The 19432-nt window shown below is 41.7% G+C and overlaps 2 protein-coding genes across 2 annotated transcripts; one reads left to right on the forward strand and one right to left on the reverse strand.

Moving 5' to 3' along the window:
• Positions 1-2365: 2365 nt before the first annotated feature.
• star (steroidogenic acute regulatory protein) lies at positions 2366-7562 on the forward strand (the record flags this gene model as incomplete). The annotated part of the gene is made up of 7 exons (XM_084055818.1): positions 2366-2429; positions 2855-2962; positions 3685-3818; positions 5235-5393; positions 6328-6512; positions 7087-7180; positions 7403-7562. The coding sequence occupies 7 exons, from the start codon at positions 2366-2368 to the stop codon at positions 7529-7531; spliced, it is 873 nt and encodes a 290-aa protein (XP_083911944.1). The 3' UTR covers positions 7532-7562.
• Positions 7563-10357: 2795 nt separating this feature from the next.
• LOC311044144 (actin, cytoplasmic 3-like) lies at positions 10358-11572 on the reverse strand (the record flags this gene model as incomplete). Its single annotated transcript, XM_084055564.1, has 3 exons — positions 11336-11572; positions 10835-11081; positions 10358-10482 (listed from the first exon to the last, which is right to left on the reverse strand). The coding sequence occupies exons 1-3, from the start codon at positions 11567-11569 to the stop codon at positions 10358-10360; spliced, it is 606 nt and encodes a 201-aa protein (XP_083911690.1). The 5' UTR covers positions 11570-11572.
• Positions 11573-19432: the final 7860 nt, after the last annotated feature.

The following is a 19432-nucleotide window of genomic DNA, read 5'->3' on the forward strand; positions in this document are numbered from 1 at the left end:
ACCCACTACATATTGTATAAGATGGTGTTGCAGAATAAAAACGTTCATAGATTTCATAGATCAGCTTCATAGACTTGTTTGACATACACTATCATCAGTGTTGTGTTTGTTTGTGTGTTTGTTTAAACATGATCTTGTCTATTAATATGTTGGATTCAGGTTGATGTGTATTTTCACACATTTAACCACTTGAACCATCAATAGTTTACTTTTACTTGGTCTGCTCTTTTTTCCCTCTACACCAAACCTCTTCGCTGGAAAATAGCTGATCTGCAAGCTCACAATGCGTCGAAGCGCATCGCGTTGTCAGCTTGTAGATCGGCTATTTTGGGCTCTAATGCTCCCTTCAGCATAGGGATGCTAGGGTTCAAGTGGTTAATGTAAAAACAGGTGAAATGCATTTAATCTCTAGTAATGCATCTCTATGTATTTCTGTACCATTTAGTTGTCCATCTAGGGGGCGGGGCCACCAACTGACCCCTGACCCCTATAGCAATGTTAATGTTTAACTACATGAGTTGACCGGAGTGCACCAGGCCTCTGTACCAGGCCCCCTCCTGTTTTCCCTCTGCACTCAATATCTTGGTGATACAAGTTACACAATGTGTTGCCATAGCGACGCGTTGTGAGGGCCGAGGTCAGCTGTTTTATGCTATTTTAAAGGTGGTGTAAGTGATATTTGTTTTTGTTTACGTTTAGCGGTGTAAAAAGTACTACACTTCTTAAATAAAAGTAAAAGTATCAATACTGCAGTGTAGAAACACTCTGTTACAAGTAAAAGTCTGGTAATCAAAACTTACTTGAGTAAAAGTACAAAAGTATTGGCATCAAAATATACTTAAAGTACCAAAAGTAAAATGACTCATTATGCAGAATGTCCTGTTTCACAACAAGGTATCATTATGTATAAAATGTAGTATTTATTTTTTTTAGATAGCAGATCTTCAAGCTCACAATGCGGCGAGTTGTGAGCTTAATTCTGCTATTTTCAAATAGCCAAAGTTTAAATAGGGCTTAATTCATGTATGTTTTGTAATAATTCAAATCTACAAAGTAACTATAGTAACTAAAGTTTTCAAATAATTGCAGTGGAGTAAAAGTATAATATTTGCCTCTGAGATGTAGTGGAGTAGAGACTGGAAATTGGAAATACTCCAGTAAAGTAAAAAAGAAAATCCTCCAAAAGTGTACTTAAGTACAGTACAGTAAATGTACTTACTTTACACCACTGTTAACATATAAGTGTACTAGTTTGGGTCGTATAGAAGCCCTGCAGTAGGGTCAGAGTGATGCTCACATTCCAGGAGGAGGAGGAATGTGAAGGCAGCGGATGTTGTGTGAATCACTTCAGTCCGGGGTCTCACCTTTGACCTCTGCGGGCCTGACTATCTCCCTCTTAACCACACACTGCTTACAGTTTGTGTGTGTGTGTGTGTGTGTGTGTGTGTGTGTGTGTGTGTGTGTGTGTGTGTGTGTGTGTGTGTGTGTGTGTGTGTGTGTGTGTGTGTGTGTGTGTGTGCGGCGCGCGCGCGCTTACTTGTATAACTATACAGGCGGTTACACACCGGCGAATATGCGAATATACGCAAAATTCGGACTCGTTCCGAATAATTAAAAGACGCTTTTTCTTTTCGCTTTTTCGCTCCATGTAAGCTTGCATTGACTTTATAAGGTTTTTAAAAAAAAACGTGTTATTCGCATGAAAAAAAACGCCCCGGTGTGTAAGGACCTTACCACGTGCATTTTTGGGCCACGTGCATTTTTGAGCATGTTTTAATTGTGTTCTGGCTTTGGACCAATGGAAACAACATTAAGTTCCTATTTATCGGTATCACAATGAAAACCCATTGTTATCGTTGTAAGTTGTAAGGAACTTACAACTTACAACCCCCCCTTCAAGGACCCCTGGGGGTCCCCGGACCACACTTTGAGAACCACTGATACTAAAACACGCTCGTCATGTCCGGCCATCAGCCTTGGCCAGCGGTGGCTCCATGTGGCCCTGATGTAGTGTTTATCTGTGATGATAATGACAAGCCAGATAGAGAGATAAACACACCATGGCCTTGTGGACATGCACGTCATGCAGCCCTTATATACCAACCTCACAGACCACACTGACCAGACACACACACACACACACACACACACACACACACACACACTCTCTCTAACGCTCCGCTCATCATCAGATCATCCAGCAGCTTTCAACCCACTTATACATTTATTTCATCATCTTCTGTTCTCTCAGTCTTTATACCTCCATCAACTTCTGATTTAGTTTCTTCAGTTTCTTCCCGAAAGAAAGAAAGAAAGAAAGAAAGAAAGACATCTTCTGAACCTCCATCCTCACTGAGACAGAACCATGCTGCCTGCTACCTTCAAACTGTGTGCTGGCATCTCCTACAGACACATGAGGAACATGACAGGTGAGTGAACGGGGAGATGGAATCATCCTGGCTTTTTAGAAACATGTTTAATGTATTTGTATGTATCGTTGGAGTCGGGTGGAAAAAAAACTCATATCTCCAAAACTGTTACTTTCAGGATTCAAATACAAAAAGTAGAAAAAAAAAATAGCAGACCTACAAGCTAGCTATTTTTGCAACTTTTTGTGTGACACTGTAGTATGAATAAGTAATTTAAAAGTCACCAAAGTGAGGATGCTTGAACAATACTGAACTGAAGACAATAACAACAACAACTTTTTGAATGTTGTGTTAGTTATTTGCTCACTTGTTCTTGAGTGTGTGTAGCTACTGTGCGGACATTTAATCTATGTGTGCTGCTACACATAGGGGTTGGCCTTGTGTTTACATGAACTATTATTCTTCATATCCACATATAACCCCAGGTTTGCAGAAGAACGCGATGGCGGCCATCCACCATGAGCTCAACAAGATAGCAGGTCCAGGACCCAGCAACTGGATCAGACAAGTCCGCCGAAGGAGCTCCCTCCTCAGTGAGTCTCTCTCTCTCTCTCTCTCTCCCATCAGACTGACAGATATTAATAAATATGACAGTGTCTGTACAATACTACACAAACCTGCTATTGAGGAATCACACATAGACTCAACTTGGTATAGTTTATACCACTGTATACGCTGTTGAAACTGAAAGAAATATGACATCTGATGAAGTCTGTATATTCCTACCTCTGGGATGTTGTTTATCAGGCAGTGAAATGAGTTAATGCAGCATCACAATCATGATGACCACTTCATCCATTTATATGCTGGCTATTCAAAAACAGCAGATCTACAAGCTCACAGTGCGTCACTTTGTGACGCACTGTGAGCTTGTACATCTGCTATTTTTGAACTTTTTTTTTTTTTTCCATATATCGAAATTGTTGAATCAATTTGAATTATTTTAACCCATTAAGACCTGAGGCCATGTAGGCATTCTACAAATGTCTTCTGAATCAGTAGTATAATTCAAAATTATTCAACATTTTTCAAACACTTTCAAGATTTTTAAAGAATGTTTTAAAAATAACAGATTACAAGATCGCAGCGCGACACAAAGTGACGCACTGCGATCTTGTATACAGTATCTGCTATTTTTGTATCTTCTTGACGTGAAAAAGTGTGAGAACCAGTAACAGTGGAGGACACAAACAGGACAGTCACAGACATTTAACTGTCAGTCTCTTATATTTTGTATTCTCTGTTGTGTCTGAAGGCTCTCGGATCCCAGAGGAGCTGCAGGGCTACAGTGAGGAGGAGATGTCCTACATGAAGCAAGGAGAGAACGCCCTGCAGAAGGCTGTGAGCATCCTCAGTGAGCAGGACGGCTGGACCATAGAGGTGGAGGCTGTGAGTAATAATAACCACATCATCGCCTAACTACATTTTTGGTCAAATTCACATTTTTGCCTAACTCTACCCTCCTGATACGGCACCGCTGCATCATTGTTCATTCTTCAACAGGGGGTCCGGGACCCCTAGGGGGTCCTCAGAGTTACTACAGGGGGTCCGCCAAATCTTTGTGTGATGTGATTTTTTTTTTTTTTACCTTAACCACTTGAAGGAGAACTTTAGCCAAAAAATAGCAGATCTACAAGCTCACAACGGCTCGCAGCGCGAGGCGTTGTGAGCTTGTAGATCGGCTATTTTTTGGCAAAGAGGTGCTTGGTGTAGAGGGGAAAAAAGAGCAGACCAAGTAAACAAAAACGGTTAAATCTGAAACCCAATTTTTATACAATACAGAGGGGGTCCCTGCTTCATCTCTCTCTCAGCTAGGGGGTCCTTGGCCTGAAAACGTTGAAGACCCCTGTACCTAAACCAATCAGAATGCTTGTCGTTCCAAAATGACTTCATAGGCAGAAAGTGCATTTCTGCCTATGCAATAACTTAGGCAGAAATTATTTTGAATGTAACAAGCGTTCAAGAACAGGCTTGTTATGAATCAGCAGTCTTAGAAGAGTAGAGTTAGGCAGATATAAATAAAGGCAGATAAACATGATTTAGGAAAGAAAATCGTTTTTTTTACTTTCATCTAGTCATCTAGGTCAGGGGTTTTCAACCAGTGGTCCGGGGACCACCAGTGGTCCGGGGACCACCAGTGGTCCTTGATGGGGTTCCAGGGGGGTTCCCAGCCAAATTAATAGTTAGCAACCAAATTGACCCTTATATGTCTGTAACTCTGAGAGTGTACAAATGGAACCAAATGGACCCTAACGGGTCCATTTGGTTCCATTTGTACACTCTCAGAGTTAAATGAACACTGATGATGGTTATACAGTGTAGATTGGGACCCCCAATAAACCTAAACGGTTGAGTCCCTGGCATATCTTTTCAAATGGGGGGTCCGTGGGCTAATATGTGTGAATTTGGTGGTCCTTGATGCGAAAAAGGTTGAAAACCACTGATCTAGGTGACTTAGGCAGAAAGTGATTTTGTTTTGTTTTGTCGCTCCTGAAAACATAAAAAATATGAGTTAGGCAGTTATGCTATTATCACCACCAGGCCAGCGGCCATAGCTGAATGGTTAGTGAGCCCGCCTAGGGAGCCAGAGGCCCTGGTTGCCCCAGGTTCGATTCCAGGCCAGGTCAGCATATCGTCGATGAAATGAAATTTGTCCCTGAGCAAGACTCTTAACCCCTAATTGCTCACAGGTTCTCATTGGAAACAAGACCGCAAGGACTTTCATGAACGACCTGTTAAAAGGAATTATCCTTAACGGGGATAAGGTTCTCAGTAAAGTGTTGTTCTTTCCTCCATCACCACCAGGCCAACGGGGATAAGGTTCTCAGTAAAGTGCTGCCTGACGTGGGGAAGGTGTTCAGGCTGGAGGTGGTGCTGGACCAGCCTTCACACAGGCTGTATGGAGAGCTGGTGGAGAACATGGAGCAGATGGGAGACTGGAACCCCAGCGTCAAACAAGTCAAGGTGACAAACATTTAGAACTGTCATGCTTCGCCAGTGGTGGAAAGTAACTAAGTACATTTACTCAAGTACTGTACTTAAGTACAATTTTGAGGTAATTTTTACTTTACTGTATTTCCAGTTTGCAGTACTTTTACTTATACTCTTGTGAGCTTGTAGATCTGCTATTTTCAAACACTTTAGTACTTTTACTTTTGGTACTTTAAGTATATTTTGATGGCAATACTTTTGTACTTTTACTCAAGTAACATTTTGAAAACAGGCCTTTTACTTGTATTTTGATATTGTGGTATTACTACTTTTACATAAGTAAAATATCTGAGTACTTCTTCCACCACTGTGCTTCGCCTCTGTGTTTAATCATCCTGTCGGGAGTTATTTCTCAACAACGGCCGGCGAGCCGTCAATTATCCCTTGCTTAACCCACACCTACAGACCAAATAATACCAAGCATATACACTCTGATATTTTGAGCAGGTGCTCAAGTAAATTATAGGCCTACTTTTTTTTTTTACTTGGTCTGCTCTTTTTTCCCTCTACACCTATACCTCTTTGCCAAAAATAGCCGATCTACAAGCCCACAACGCCTCGCAGCGCGAGGCGTTGTGAGCTTGTAGATCTGCTATTTTTGGCTAAAGTTCTCCTCAGAAAAGGGATGCTAGGTTTCGAGTGGTTATGGTAAAAAGATAAATCATATCACATAAAGATTTGGCGGACCCCCTGTAGTAACTCTGAGGACCCCCTAGGGGTCCCGGACCTCCTGTTGAAGACCCCTGCTGTAAACTGGAAAAAAAAAAAACGTTTTTTCTTCTTTTTTTCAAAAGGGCACTTCTGGTCAAGAGGGCAAAGGGCAGGTGCTCTAGCACCACCTAGAGTCTATCTGTGCACGTCCCTGTGTACACTACAATGACATAGGTTTCTCCTCTGCTGTCTCCAGATCCTCCAGAAGATCGGTCGGGAGACCATGGTGACTCACGAGGTGTCGGCAGAGACCCCCGGCAACGTGGTGGGGCCGCGCGACTTTGTGAGCGTCCGCTGTGCCAAGCGCCGGGGCTCCACCTGCTTCCTGGCGGGCATGTCCACCCAGCACCCTGAGATGCCCCAGCAGAGGGGCGTGGTCAGGTAGGTGTCACCACCACCGGAGTACCTCAGGGCTCTGCGCTAGTCTAGTGTTCTTTTCTGTTCTCTGTCATCGTGGGGAAGGCCGTCACGGAAAATAGCCGATCGACAGCCTGAGGCCCTCAGGCCTATAGCATTGGTTCTCAAAGTGGGGTGTCCTGGGGGGGGGGTACCAGGGCTCCCCAGCTAAATGAGTTACTATTAATTAGCGTCACAATAATTTTAACCACTTTAACCATATGCTATACTTTGGCTATGCAAAAATAGCAGATCTACAAGCTCATAGTGTGGCACCGAGCTATTTTGAAAGATTGTGAAAATTGGTGCATTTGTTTAACTCAAATATTTGCGTCTGGGGGTCCGAGGCAAATACGTATCATTTTGGGGGTCCTTCACATGAAAAGGTTTGAGAACCACTACTCTATAGTTTCATTTTTGTCGCTTTCGCTGAAAATGTCGATCGGCTATTTTCTGCGAAGGTTTTCCCCACAACACTGATGCTGGGGTTTTAGCTGTCTGTCTGTCTGTCTGCCTGCCTCAATAGAAACTGATGAACACTGACCATTGTATTTTGCAGGGCGGAGAATGGTCCTACCTGTATAGTTCTGAAGCCCTCTGCTGAAGACCCCAATAAGACTCAATTCACCTGGTTACTGAGCCTGGATCTAAAGGTATGTACTTAACAGCTTTACTTTTTACTCCTGTCATGGGAATTTAAATCTATGGGCTATTTTCATTCTTTTTAAATCATTTGGAAAGAAAATCGATTGTATATATATTGTTTGTTTTATTTTATTGACTATTTTTCATAATAGGTTAAATAGATTATTTTCGATGAACTGTTGTCAAACATCCAAGTTGATCAGTCTTTGTGTTGTGTGTCTCTCCTCCAGGGCTGGATCCCCAAGGCCATCATAAACAAGGTGCTGTCTCAGACCCAGGTGGACTTTGCCAACCACCTCAGACAGAGGATGATGGACAGTAATGTTTCTAGTCTGAACATGGCTCAGATAGCCTGCTGACACTCTACTACTACAGTGGTTCTCAACCTTGACCGTGACCCCCACAATAATCATATTTGAACTGGGGACCCCCCAAAAATAATCATATTTGAAGTGGGGACCCCCCAAAATAATCATATTTGAACTGGGGGCCCCCCACCCTGGCAAGCACTTGGAATCATAGGAGTTGAGGCATTACATTTAGTTTGACTAGGTTCCATAGATAAATATTGTGAAAATTGTAGATTTTCACAATATTTTCTCTCTCGGATATTTAGACAATTTGGCCAGTGTGTATAGTATAGTTTGTTGATTACTTTTGATGCAGTAATGGTGATTTTATTTGATCATTTTAGAGATATCAAAAAGGTCTTAAAAGTCTCTAAATTGTAAATTTGTGCAGATACCATGTACTGTATACACTTACACAGTATGTTGGTTTGTTTACTGCTGAGTGAGTTGCGCAAGTAGGGAGGAAGTCATTGGCATAAATAGGGGAGAAAAGGGGGTATAAATGTGTAAAGCAAAAACATAAAAGAATAAATAACTGTTTCCCACACTCTGACTCTGACGTTGTCCCTGTAACGTCATTGTTCATTTGAATGTATTTATTGCAAGATCATGTCGTTATTATTGTTATTAATATTATTGTTATTATTATTATACTGCGTGGAAACCAAATGAATAAAAGATTGACACATCATTGACTTTATGGTAATTTATGTTGCTCCCCCCCAAAAATCAAAAAGCAGCAGATCTACAAGCTCAAAACGAGCTTGTAGATCTGCTACTTTTGATATTTTTGTATGACGCTGTAGTGTGATCAAGTTGGCCTTAATTTGCGAAAAAAACACAAAAAGTTAAACTATGGAGATAAGAGGTTTCTGCCTGACAGCAACGATTATGCAAGCCTCTTCACGTCAAGAAGTACTCACATGTTTTACGGGGATCGGTCGTACCGTAGTGCTTTCTGTCCTGCGAAGCCATTGGCCGAGCCCTGTCACGTGATCAAATCGGGGAGGGTCCCTCCTTTGCATGTCTCATGCATATTTGCATGTGATTTGCATGTCTAGTAGCCATGTGTTTCTGTTATGCCATGTGATTTGCATGTCTAGTAGCCATGTGTTTCTGTTATGCCACGGGTCGCGGGTTCGATCCCGGGCTCCGCTAACCAACAATGAACAACTCTCAGACAACTGCAGCTGATCTGAAAACACAGCCTCATTGCACACAGTTGTCATCCGTTCTTGTTAATTTGTTAACTGGACTCTGTTATGCCACGGGTCGCGGGTTCGATCCCGGGCTCCGTCAACCAACAATGAACAACTCTCAGACAACTGTAGCTGATCTGAAAACACAGCCTCTTTGCACACAGTTGTCAACCATCCTTGTTAATTTGTTAACTGGACAGCATAACAATGAATTGAGTGATAACATTTCATGTAAACATACATAACAGGACAAAGGTGAGACAGTCAGCAGGGCACAGCAGCGCTGCAGGGAGTTGCACCCTGGATCCAGCATAAGCTAGAAGTACTTACTACCAGTGCTTGTTTGCTTTGTGACGCCACCATGTCCCTACTTGCATGTGAATACAGAAAATATTTTAAAAGCCTGAATAACGTGTGTTGCAGTGGCTTGATAAAGAACAAATACAGCTCTCCTTCATACTGATATGATTGACCTTCAAAACGGGCTACTCAAACTTTAAATGTCATTCTTAGCCAATCAGGATGGAATATGAAAAATCTGAAAGACAGGTTTTGTTTAATGACTATAGAGATACTGTGTACCGATTTACGTGACATTTGGACAGAATCTGTAGAAGTACTGTCAAAAACAGTGTTTAGCAAAAAGCGGCCTCCTGGTGGCGCTATAACAGGCCCATGTGAAAACATCGGGGCAGAGGTTCTGAATTGGCATCCAGGGAGTGTGTGTGCACAGTTTCGCTGTGATCATGCCAACGGTCCTGGAGATTAGCTGGTCACAAGACAAGCTTGTAGATTGGCTATTTGCACACATGATGAACATGTATTGAACAGCTTTCTGTCTGTCTCTGTCAGTCCAAAGCCAATAGGCCTGCACATACTGTGTAATTTCATATCTCAAATAATATGAACACATACCAGGGGAGTGGTTCTCTAAGAGCTGGATTTCAACTGCAGCTTTAGCACCACACTGTCATGTTAAATAACTTTACTGATTAACTATACAGGGTCCCCAGAAAAATGTGTTAATATCTATAGCATCAAAATCAGCAAGCCACATAGACCCTATATACATCAGCCATTTGAAAATAGCCAATCTACAAGCTTGTAGATCGGCTATTTAAAAACATTAATGAAGTGAACGTTTTGGAATATTTGCATACATAACTGTCTCAAATATGAACACACAGTATCCCCTGTCACAGTGGTTCTCAAACCTTTTAATTTCAAGGACCCCCAGTTTGATATGCATTAGACCACGGACCCCCATTTGATAACATTTTCTATCTCTGGGACCACAATCTATACTATAGAAAAAATGTGTTAACTGGACAGCGTGACAACTAATTGAGTGATAACATTTCATGTAAACATAGATTACAGCAAAGTAAAAGCTCACGACTGAAAATATGTATGGCCAACCCCTATTATTATGAGACTGTGATACAGTGTTAAAATGAGTCAATACATACAATTATGATGTTTAGTAATATTGTTCCTGCCGTTTTAAATACTGCCAACCAGGCAAAGAAATCAGACTTCTACAAGACACATTGAGAGCTTGTAGATAGGCTATTTTCGCTGCCCAACATGCTTCCATAGAAGACATGCTGGCTGCTATGGAATCCAAATTACTGACTCACCGCTGGAAGAGGGCCTCTGGGCAACGGAACCTCTCGTTGCCGATGGTGATGACCTGTCCGTCCAAGTCCAGTGCAACGTAGCACAGTTTCTCCTTGATGTCACGCACGATCTCACGCTCGGCTGTTAGGCAGAAGAGGAGAATGAGATTAGTTAACAGAAGGCAATATATAATTCATATTCTTTAACAACTTGGAATCCCAGCATGCATATTGTGGGGGAACTTAAGCCAAAAATAGCAGATCTATAGCTATTTTTGCCCAAGAGATTTTGTGTAGATAGTACAGAGCCAGCTCATGTCCTGTTTACCAAGTCTAAAGGGATTAAGTGGTTTAAGTTTGCTTGTGGTGTAAACCGCCGACAGGATGTTGAGGGGTTTTACACCTCTAGCAACAATATAACACTAAAAGCCTTCTCTAGCTGGTTTCAATGTGTGGCTGAGGAGTTTGGCTGGTTTCAAGGTGTTTTTGCCAACCTGTGGTGGTGAAGCTGTAGCCCCTCTCGGTGAGGATCTTCATGAGGTAGTCTGTGAGGTCGCGTACAGCCAGGTCTAACCTGAGGATGGCATGGGGCAGAGCGTAGCCCTCGTAGATGGGCACAGTGTGGGTCACGCCGTCACCGGAGTCCATGACGATACCGGTGGTACGACCAGAGGCGTACAGGGACAGCATGGCCTGGATGGCCACGTACATGGCGGGGGTGTTGAAGGTCTCGAACATGATCTGAATGAAGAGCTCACAATGCATCGTGTTGTGAGCTTGTAGATCTGCCATTTTTGTACGCCACCCGTGTACAACAAAGCATAATACAGGGTGAAATAGTCAGAGTAATTGATTTGATTATTTACAAATAAAATCATGTTAAAATTCAACCCTGCAGCTATTTAATTAAACTACATGAGCCAGACTAAGTCAGTTATTGTTTTTTCTAAATGTCCCCACATCTTCCTGCAAGTCCCCAGTTTTTGTTTTCTTACCTGGGTCATCTTCTCCCTGTTGGCCTTGGGGTTGAGGGGGGCCTCAGTGAGCAGGACGGGGTGCTCCTCGGGGGCCACACACAGCTCGTTGTAGAAGGTGTGATGCCAGATCTTCTCCATGTCGTCCCAGTTGGTGACGATGCCGTGCTCGATGGGGTACTTCAGGGTCAGGATGCCTCTCTTGCTCTGGGCCTCGTCGCCCAGGTAGCTGTCCTTCTGGCCCATGCCCACCATCACACCCTGGAGAGGAAGAAGAAACACAAAGGTTAACAAACAGCAGGGGAGGGGGGAGAAACACCTAATCTCCATATTTTCACTTTTGTAAATTAATGCCCTACTTGAGCATGCTACAGCGTCACAAAAGTGGCATATCTGCAAGCTTTTTGCCATTTTTGAATCCTGAAAACCAATGTACTTAACATGCGAGCTTGTAGATTGGCTAATTTAACATACAGGACAAAGGTGAGACAGTCAGCAGGGTACAGCACTGCAGGGACTTGCACCCTGAAACCAGCAAAAGCTAGAAGTACTAATTGCCAGTGCTTGTTTGTGACACCACCATGTCCCTACTTGCATGTGGATACAGAAAATATTAAAAAGGCCTGTGGTCAGGGGACCCCCATGGGTTCTTAAGGGGGTTCCAGGGGGTCTCCAGAAAAATGTGTTATTATAAACATCAAAATCATCAATAAACCCTATAGTCAAATGCATATTAATTTGGGGGTCCTTCACATGAAAACGTTTGAGAACTACTGTAATAGCACACACGTATTGGATGAACATTTTATTCACATAAACAGCTTTGAGTCTCTCTCTGTCCAAAGCCTCAACTCTATGACACTAGTTGAGAGCATAATGAACACACAGCATCCACAATCATGTAGACTATACATAAAGGCCTACACATAATTAAATATCTCAAATAATATGAACGCATATGTAGCCCCCAGTCAAATTAGCCTGAACCGGCGTGCAACAGTCATGGCAATCGGGCACAGCCCAATTGGCATGACTGGTATTACGCCGGACTGGCGAGTGGGAGCCTCGGGTTCAATCCCAGCTCACTGCGTTCCATCCCTATCACAGTGGTTGTCAAACCTTTTAATTTCAAGGACCCCTATTTGAACATTTTCTATCTCTGGCACCGCAATCTATACTATAAAATCCTAACTCTAAGAGTGTATAAATGGAACCAAATGTCCATTTGGTTCCTTATTTAATGAAGTGTTTTGGAATATTTGCATAACTGTCTCAAATATGAACACACAGTATCCCCTGTCACAGTGGTTCCCAAACCTTTTAATTTCAAAGACCCCCATTTGATAACATTTTCTATATCTCTGGGACCTCACTCTATATTATAAAATCCTATCTCTCAGAGTGTATAAATGGAACCAAAAAAGGGTCCATTTGATTCCATTTGTACACCCTCAGTGCCCTATAATGTACAATAAACAAGAGCATAGGGGCCTAGACATACATAAACAGATCAGATACAGTGATTAGAATCAACATCTACAATACATTACATTGTCTGAAACAGTCCATCACTAATTTGATTTCTCCTCATTTAGCAGTATATATCATGCATGTTACGCTGAGCGGTTTACAAAAACCCCCACACACCCCAGATGGAGGTAAACATGTGTTGACCAACAACACACATTGACCCATGACCACAAAACAAACTGTCATGTTAAATAACAGTACAAAAACGGAGCTAGAGCTCTTTCCCTCAAACTGCTATATAATAACCAAGCTAAGAATATTATAAATAATATGAAATATAAAATCGGGGACTAGATATGTGTCTAGCATGGACTGTTTGTTAGCTTTAAGCAGCTTTCAGCCCACTATAAAGCCTGCAGCAGCTATATGAAAACAGCAGTTACAGACAGCCCAATACACACTTATAACATCCCAGATTGATCTAACAATGAATCCACTGTACGTACATTCACCAGCTCACCAGGTTATCTGAGCACACAATCGTTAGCTTTACAGTGTTATAAACGGTCCCATACAGCCTTTAAACCCCTGAATAGACGACGCTAACGCGCTACATTTTGTTAGCACGGATTAACGCATGCCTCCCCACCCATTGACCCATGACCACAAAACATACTGTCATGTTAAATAACAGTACAAAAACGGAGCTAGAGCTCTTTCCCTCAAACGGCTATATAATAACCAAGATAAAAATATTGTAAATAATATGAAATGTAAAATCGAGGCTTTAATGGTGATCAGTGATGTCTATGAGTAATGAGATGTGTCTTGCATGGACTGTCTGTTAGCTTAAGCTTCAGGTTACAGTTAGCCCAATACACACTTATAACATCCCAGATTGATCTAACAATGAATCCACTGTACATTCACCAGCTCACCAGGTTATCTGAGCACACAATCGTTAGCTTTACAGTGTTATAAACTGTCCCATACAGCCTTTAAACCCCTACATAAATGACGCTAACGCGCTAATTTCACTAGCATCTCCTCCTTTCAACAAATAAGAGCCTTAAACTCAGCTAAATATATATTTAAAATCATATTAAATACTCCCTAGTCCTTAGGGACTAGGGAGTATATACTGATCAATGATTATGTCCTATTGGCACAATTGGAGCCATTTAAACGTCTGTTTCCAACGTTAGCACAGCATCCGCCCTTGGTCATATAAAAAAAAAGAAACATCTGGCAGTTTAAACACACAATGTTACATGTGTTAAGTGCCGTTTTGAGGCGTTCTGTGGAAAATAAAAGGCACCTTTACCTGTCTTCTTCTGCTGCTGCTGTCTGACTATGCTCTCACCAGTGTGGCTTGTGGATATGCTATTTTCATACTGACGATGTAAACAGTAGGTTTAAAAGGCCAGCCGCTCGTTTCACTCCCAAACCTGGCAACGCTGGTCGTAACGGAAGGCTGCGATGGAGATGTAAAAATCCACGGCTTGATGTCATCTAAAGCACATAAAACATCAAATCTAAACGTTATTGGGTCCCAACCAGCACAAAGAGACCATCCGTTGGGGCTCGCGTGGCCCATATAGTCCACACAGTCGCTTCTTTTGGGCTTTGTTTTCCCAGACCGGGTCGCTCGATTCTCTCCCACAGTCTGGCAACGCTGAACGCTGGCTGCAGCGGGCCCGGGCCCGGGCATGCCCTCTCGCATGTACGCATGTCTGCTTGTCAGACCAATCACAGCCCTTGCTGACTTTGTCCCTCCCCTTAAATCCACGCCTCCTGCCGACCCTGGCCGGCTCGCCTTCACTTCTCAAATTCTCATGCGGATGCTAGGTCTCTCCGTCCGATGAGAGATTACTATTGGAAACTGTTCTACTTGATTTCGGTTCATATATCACTGATCTACTTTCATTTCGTCGTCTTTTGTCTGAGGTGAGTAATATTAACTTTTTTTCCCGCCTTTATTACTTTATATATATATTTTTCCCGCCTTTTTTGGACCCTACATCTACATGAACGTTCAGATTTCAAACACAGTTTTTACCCCATGGCCACGGATGTTATAATTATGTACGGGCCCTCAGAAGTAGCCGTATCTTCCGTATTGTAAAATAAAAACGCATCTTAATCCGATCGGTGGCCATTTGCTCATAGTGGGCACACTCTATCAGAGTGCAGTACACCTACCAACCGATGGGTCGTGCAGTTGAAAGCATATGGCGGACATGCTGAGAAAATGGCCACCGATCGGATTCAAATGCTTTTTATTGAACAATACTGAAGATACGGTTACTTCTGAGGGCTCGAACAGAATTGTCACATCCGTGGCCGTGAGGTAAGAACTTTATATTTGAAATTTGAACGTTTATGTACATGTACGGGCCTTAAATGAATTAAGTGCAATCGCCAGGTTAAGTTTGTTTCAGGTCACTGTTACTGTTACGTGTGTGGTGTGTGTATTGTGTTTGCGGCTGGTCCAGTGTTGCCAAATCTGTAATTATAAGCGACTTTGGGCTTCCTTTTTTTCCTGTAAAGTAGCTTGTAAATATTGGGGGTCCATGGCATGAAAATGTTTTAAAATCACTGCTCTCAACATTAGACAATACAGTTTGACTGACATGCCCCCTATTTGCTTATTTTGGGATTCTAAATTTGTACTAAATTTTGCAGCAAGTCTAAATTTGTATAGACTTGCTGCTTCTTTCTTTCACTAGATCTGGCAACACCGACTTACGCTAATGTTTAGCGGCTAGCTGCCGGCTCCGTCGTGTTTCTATGATCATAGTTATAATATATAGTCTGTGATCCATGCTCTGTGGCTGCTATCGACAGTCCTGGCTGGAACGGTGGATAGATCTGTCTGTTACATAGCTCCAATCGGAACCTCACCCTCCGCTGTATATTTTCTGAAATGCTCACAGATGTTTGACATTTTAACTCACCATAAAATCTATCCAACGAGTTGAAAAAAGCACTTTATTCGCCTCTCTCCTCCGCCTGGGTGCATTTCGCCTTTCCGACATGTTGCCTTTCCGACGTTGACGAACCCTATACCTAACCCTAACCCTAACCCTAACCGCACGCGGAAGCCACTAGTCGGAGTGGCGAGATGTCGGAATGGAAGGAGAACCCCCCTCCGCCTCTCCTTTGTGGCAGCGGTGGCCTAGTGGTTAGAGGGGCGGCCTTGATACCAGAAGGTCCCTAGTTCGATTCCCCAATTTATCACATCAATCATGAATCACCGCTGAATAGCCCTTGAGCAAGGCTTCCATGCAGGGTCCGGCTGGAAATAAGTTTCGTACTTAGTCCGACACCCTGGGTAAACAACAAACTTTGCTTTGCTTTGCCGGTTACATGTTTTAAGACATTGCGCAAGAGTTGCGCCCATAGAGATAACATTACTGATTGCCCTACTGGTCTGTCAAATGTTGAATTGCATCTGGGGCTATCTGTTACAGTAAGATCCACCTAAAAGTACCACACACTGACTGTGACCGCAAGTTAGAAACTCAAAGTGTGTAAAAGAGGCACAGCTGTTTACAATGCGATGCAAATCTGTGCTGTGGTTACATGCAGTGGTGGAAAAAGTACTCAAATGTTTTACTTAAGTAAAAGTACCAATACTGCAATGTAGAAGTACTCTGTTACAAGTAGAAGTCTGGATTTCAAAATGTACTTGAGTAAAAGTACAAAAGTATTGGCATCAAAATGTACTTAAAGTACCAAAAGTAAAAGTACTACCATTTTTTAAAATAGCAGATCTACAAGCTCACAACGTTGTGAGCTTGTAGATTGGCTATTTTAAAATAGCCTGTGTATAAAATAGGGCTAAAGTGGTTAATGTATGTTTCATAATATCATAATTTATATCTGAAAAGTAACTAGTAACTAAAGTTTTCAAATACATGTAGTGGAGTAAAAGTACAATATTTGCCTCTGAGATGTAGTGGAGTAGAAGTAAAGGTATTGGAAATTGGAAATACTCAAGTAAAGTACAAATACCTCAAAATTGTACTTAAGTACAGTACTTAAGTAGATGTACTTAGTTACTTTCCATCACTGGTTACACGCAACACACTCTCGCATCGAAGCAGCATGCATTTATGTTGAAAATATAGCTACTGCATGATTCATTAGATAGGCTCTTATCTAAAATCATCTAAGAAAATAGCAGATCCACAAGCTCACAACGCCTCACAATATTTATCTGTGGAACCAAGTCAAACTAAACGTAATGCCACAACCCCTGAAGTGCTTGTCAGGTGGGGTGGGGGGAGTTCAAATATGATTATTTTGGGGGATCCCCAGTTCAAATATGATTATTTTGGCGCCCCCCCAGTAAAAATATGATTATTTTGGGGGGTCACAGCCTGAAAAGGTTGAGAACCAGTGTATCAGGATATAATGTACTCACACACACTTTCTTTTAACAAATAGTTTAAAATTTGCCACATTTTGTTTAATGTTCAGATAATTTGAATGTAGCTATAAGTATAACACTTGGAGATAAAAGAGAACGAGAGAAAAAAAAACCATTTTATTTTGGACCCATAACATTTTTCTGGGACACATTACATTGAAAACCTAGCAACATCACTGACATATCTACAAGCTCACTGTGAGTTTAATGTTTGGAAAATAGCAGATCTACAAGCTCACTGTAAACTTGTTGCCTTATTTTAAATAGCCGATCGACAAGCTCACTTGTTAGCTTGTAGATAACTTGTGAGCTTGTAGATCTGCTATTGTCACTATATTTATATGGTGACAAATATATATTTGTGTCTAAAATACAGTATTTTTGCTTGACATTTTCAGCTGTACATCGGACCTGATATCTTGGCCAACACAGATGTGGACTGAGGGGACCGTCCCAGACTGCACTACTGCAAGGTTTGTTTAACATAACATGACACATGTGCAAATCAAAACCGTTTAGATCTAACTATCTAATGTTAGCATATGGACATTTTCTTGGGGTCAGTCCATTGTCCGTTTTTAAGGAGGCATTGCCAATATATATACTCTGTAGCTTAACTCTTTGACTGCCATATCAACAGTGTAATAGTGTGCCACTGCTGCCAGCAAAAACAGTGATTTTTACTGTATCAGTTTGCATAGAAAAATACTGTACTTGTACTTCTATCCACTACAGCTCAGAGGCAAATATTGTACCTTTAATCCACTACAATTGTTAGAAAACTTTAGTTACTTTTGATTTTGGTTATTGTTTAAAAAAACATAGGGTACATTAACCACTTCAGCCCCATTTAAACTTTGGCTATTTGAAAATGGCAGATCTACAAGCTCACAATGCAACATGTTGTGAGCTTGTTGGCTTACAAGCTCACTTGTCAGCTTGTAGGTCACTTGTGAGCTTGTAGATCTGCTATTGTCTATTGATATGCATGTACTTTCATAGCTTTGTGTCTAAAATATTGTATTTATTTGTTTACAGCTCAGGCTGCGGACCCAGGTGACAGACACACCATCCCAGACCTACTGCAAGGTGTGTAACTATCTAATGTTGGCTTATTGACATTGTCTGGAGGTCAAATACTAGTAGGTTATGGGGGTTTATGGTCTAATGCAAATCTCTTTTGTAATGTCAAAGAGCTCTTTGACAATTCAATAGTTTGAGAACCACTGGTATTCAGGTGACAAGTATGTGTTGCTTCAATTTTCTATAGAGTTGTCAGCTGACTGAAAGGTGATAATAGGGGGGTGATTAGAGGTGTGGCTAGGGGTTGAATAAATGATCCATTGTTGATGCCCATTAACAGGCTCTGATTGTGTATCCTCTGTGTCTGTCTTACCCATATGTGGCCAATGTTTCAGCACAATATGACAGTTTTCAAGATCGATCTTGGCACTGTTTCTTTGCTATTGTCCAGTTTATAGAAAGCTATATGCTTATAGCCATCATTGCTTTGTGTTTGTTTAGTAACAGGGAACAGCCTGTCTCTGCAGGTCCTTTTTAAACAGAACATTAAGGGTGTGTTGGCAATTTCATCCAACCATAATCAACAACTTGATTGTATAGGATGTGTCCTGTATGAGTTCTCTCTCCTGATTGGATGAAATTGGTCTCTCAAAATCACAATTTCGTTTTAAAGGCAGTTACTGTATTCACCCAGAAGCAGTATACTAGCAGTCGCACCCTTACTTAACTGTACTAGTATGTGTTTGCATACTGGTACAGTTGTGTAGTTAACTGGTATAGTTGCTGTGTTTTCACGTCGTGGATGCAATGTATTATTTAGTATATTTGTTTCCGTTTGGAAGTATGCTTTAATAAGTACCTGACATACAAACATGCTCACTTCTGTGTGCCTAAGTGTCTTTGGGTCATTCCAGGGCCAGTGTTAAAAAAAATAGCAGATATACAAGCTCATAGCACAGCACCAAGTGAGCTTGTAGAGTAGAGTCGGGCTGCGGTAACTGATGAAGTGGTTGATTTGGTTGATTTCGCTTTTGAGTGTTTTGAAATATTGGAGATACTGTCCTGGGGCTGCACAGTCAACTGGTTTTGTTCAATTTTCAATATTTCCGCTTCCTTTAGGAATTCAATAAACACGACGCTTTTGGCTCATACCATTGCGTTCTATCCTATCCTTGTCCTTTATTACGCAC

The sequence above is a fragment of the Gymnoscopelus microlampas genome, assembly GCF_963454915.1.
Source record: "Gymnoscopelus microlampas genome assembly, chromosome: 4".
NCBI lineage: Eukaryota > Metazoa > Chordata > Actinopteri > Myctophiformes > Myctophidae > Gymnoscopelus > Gymnoscopelus microlampas.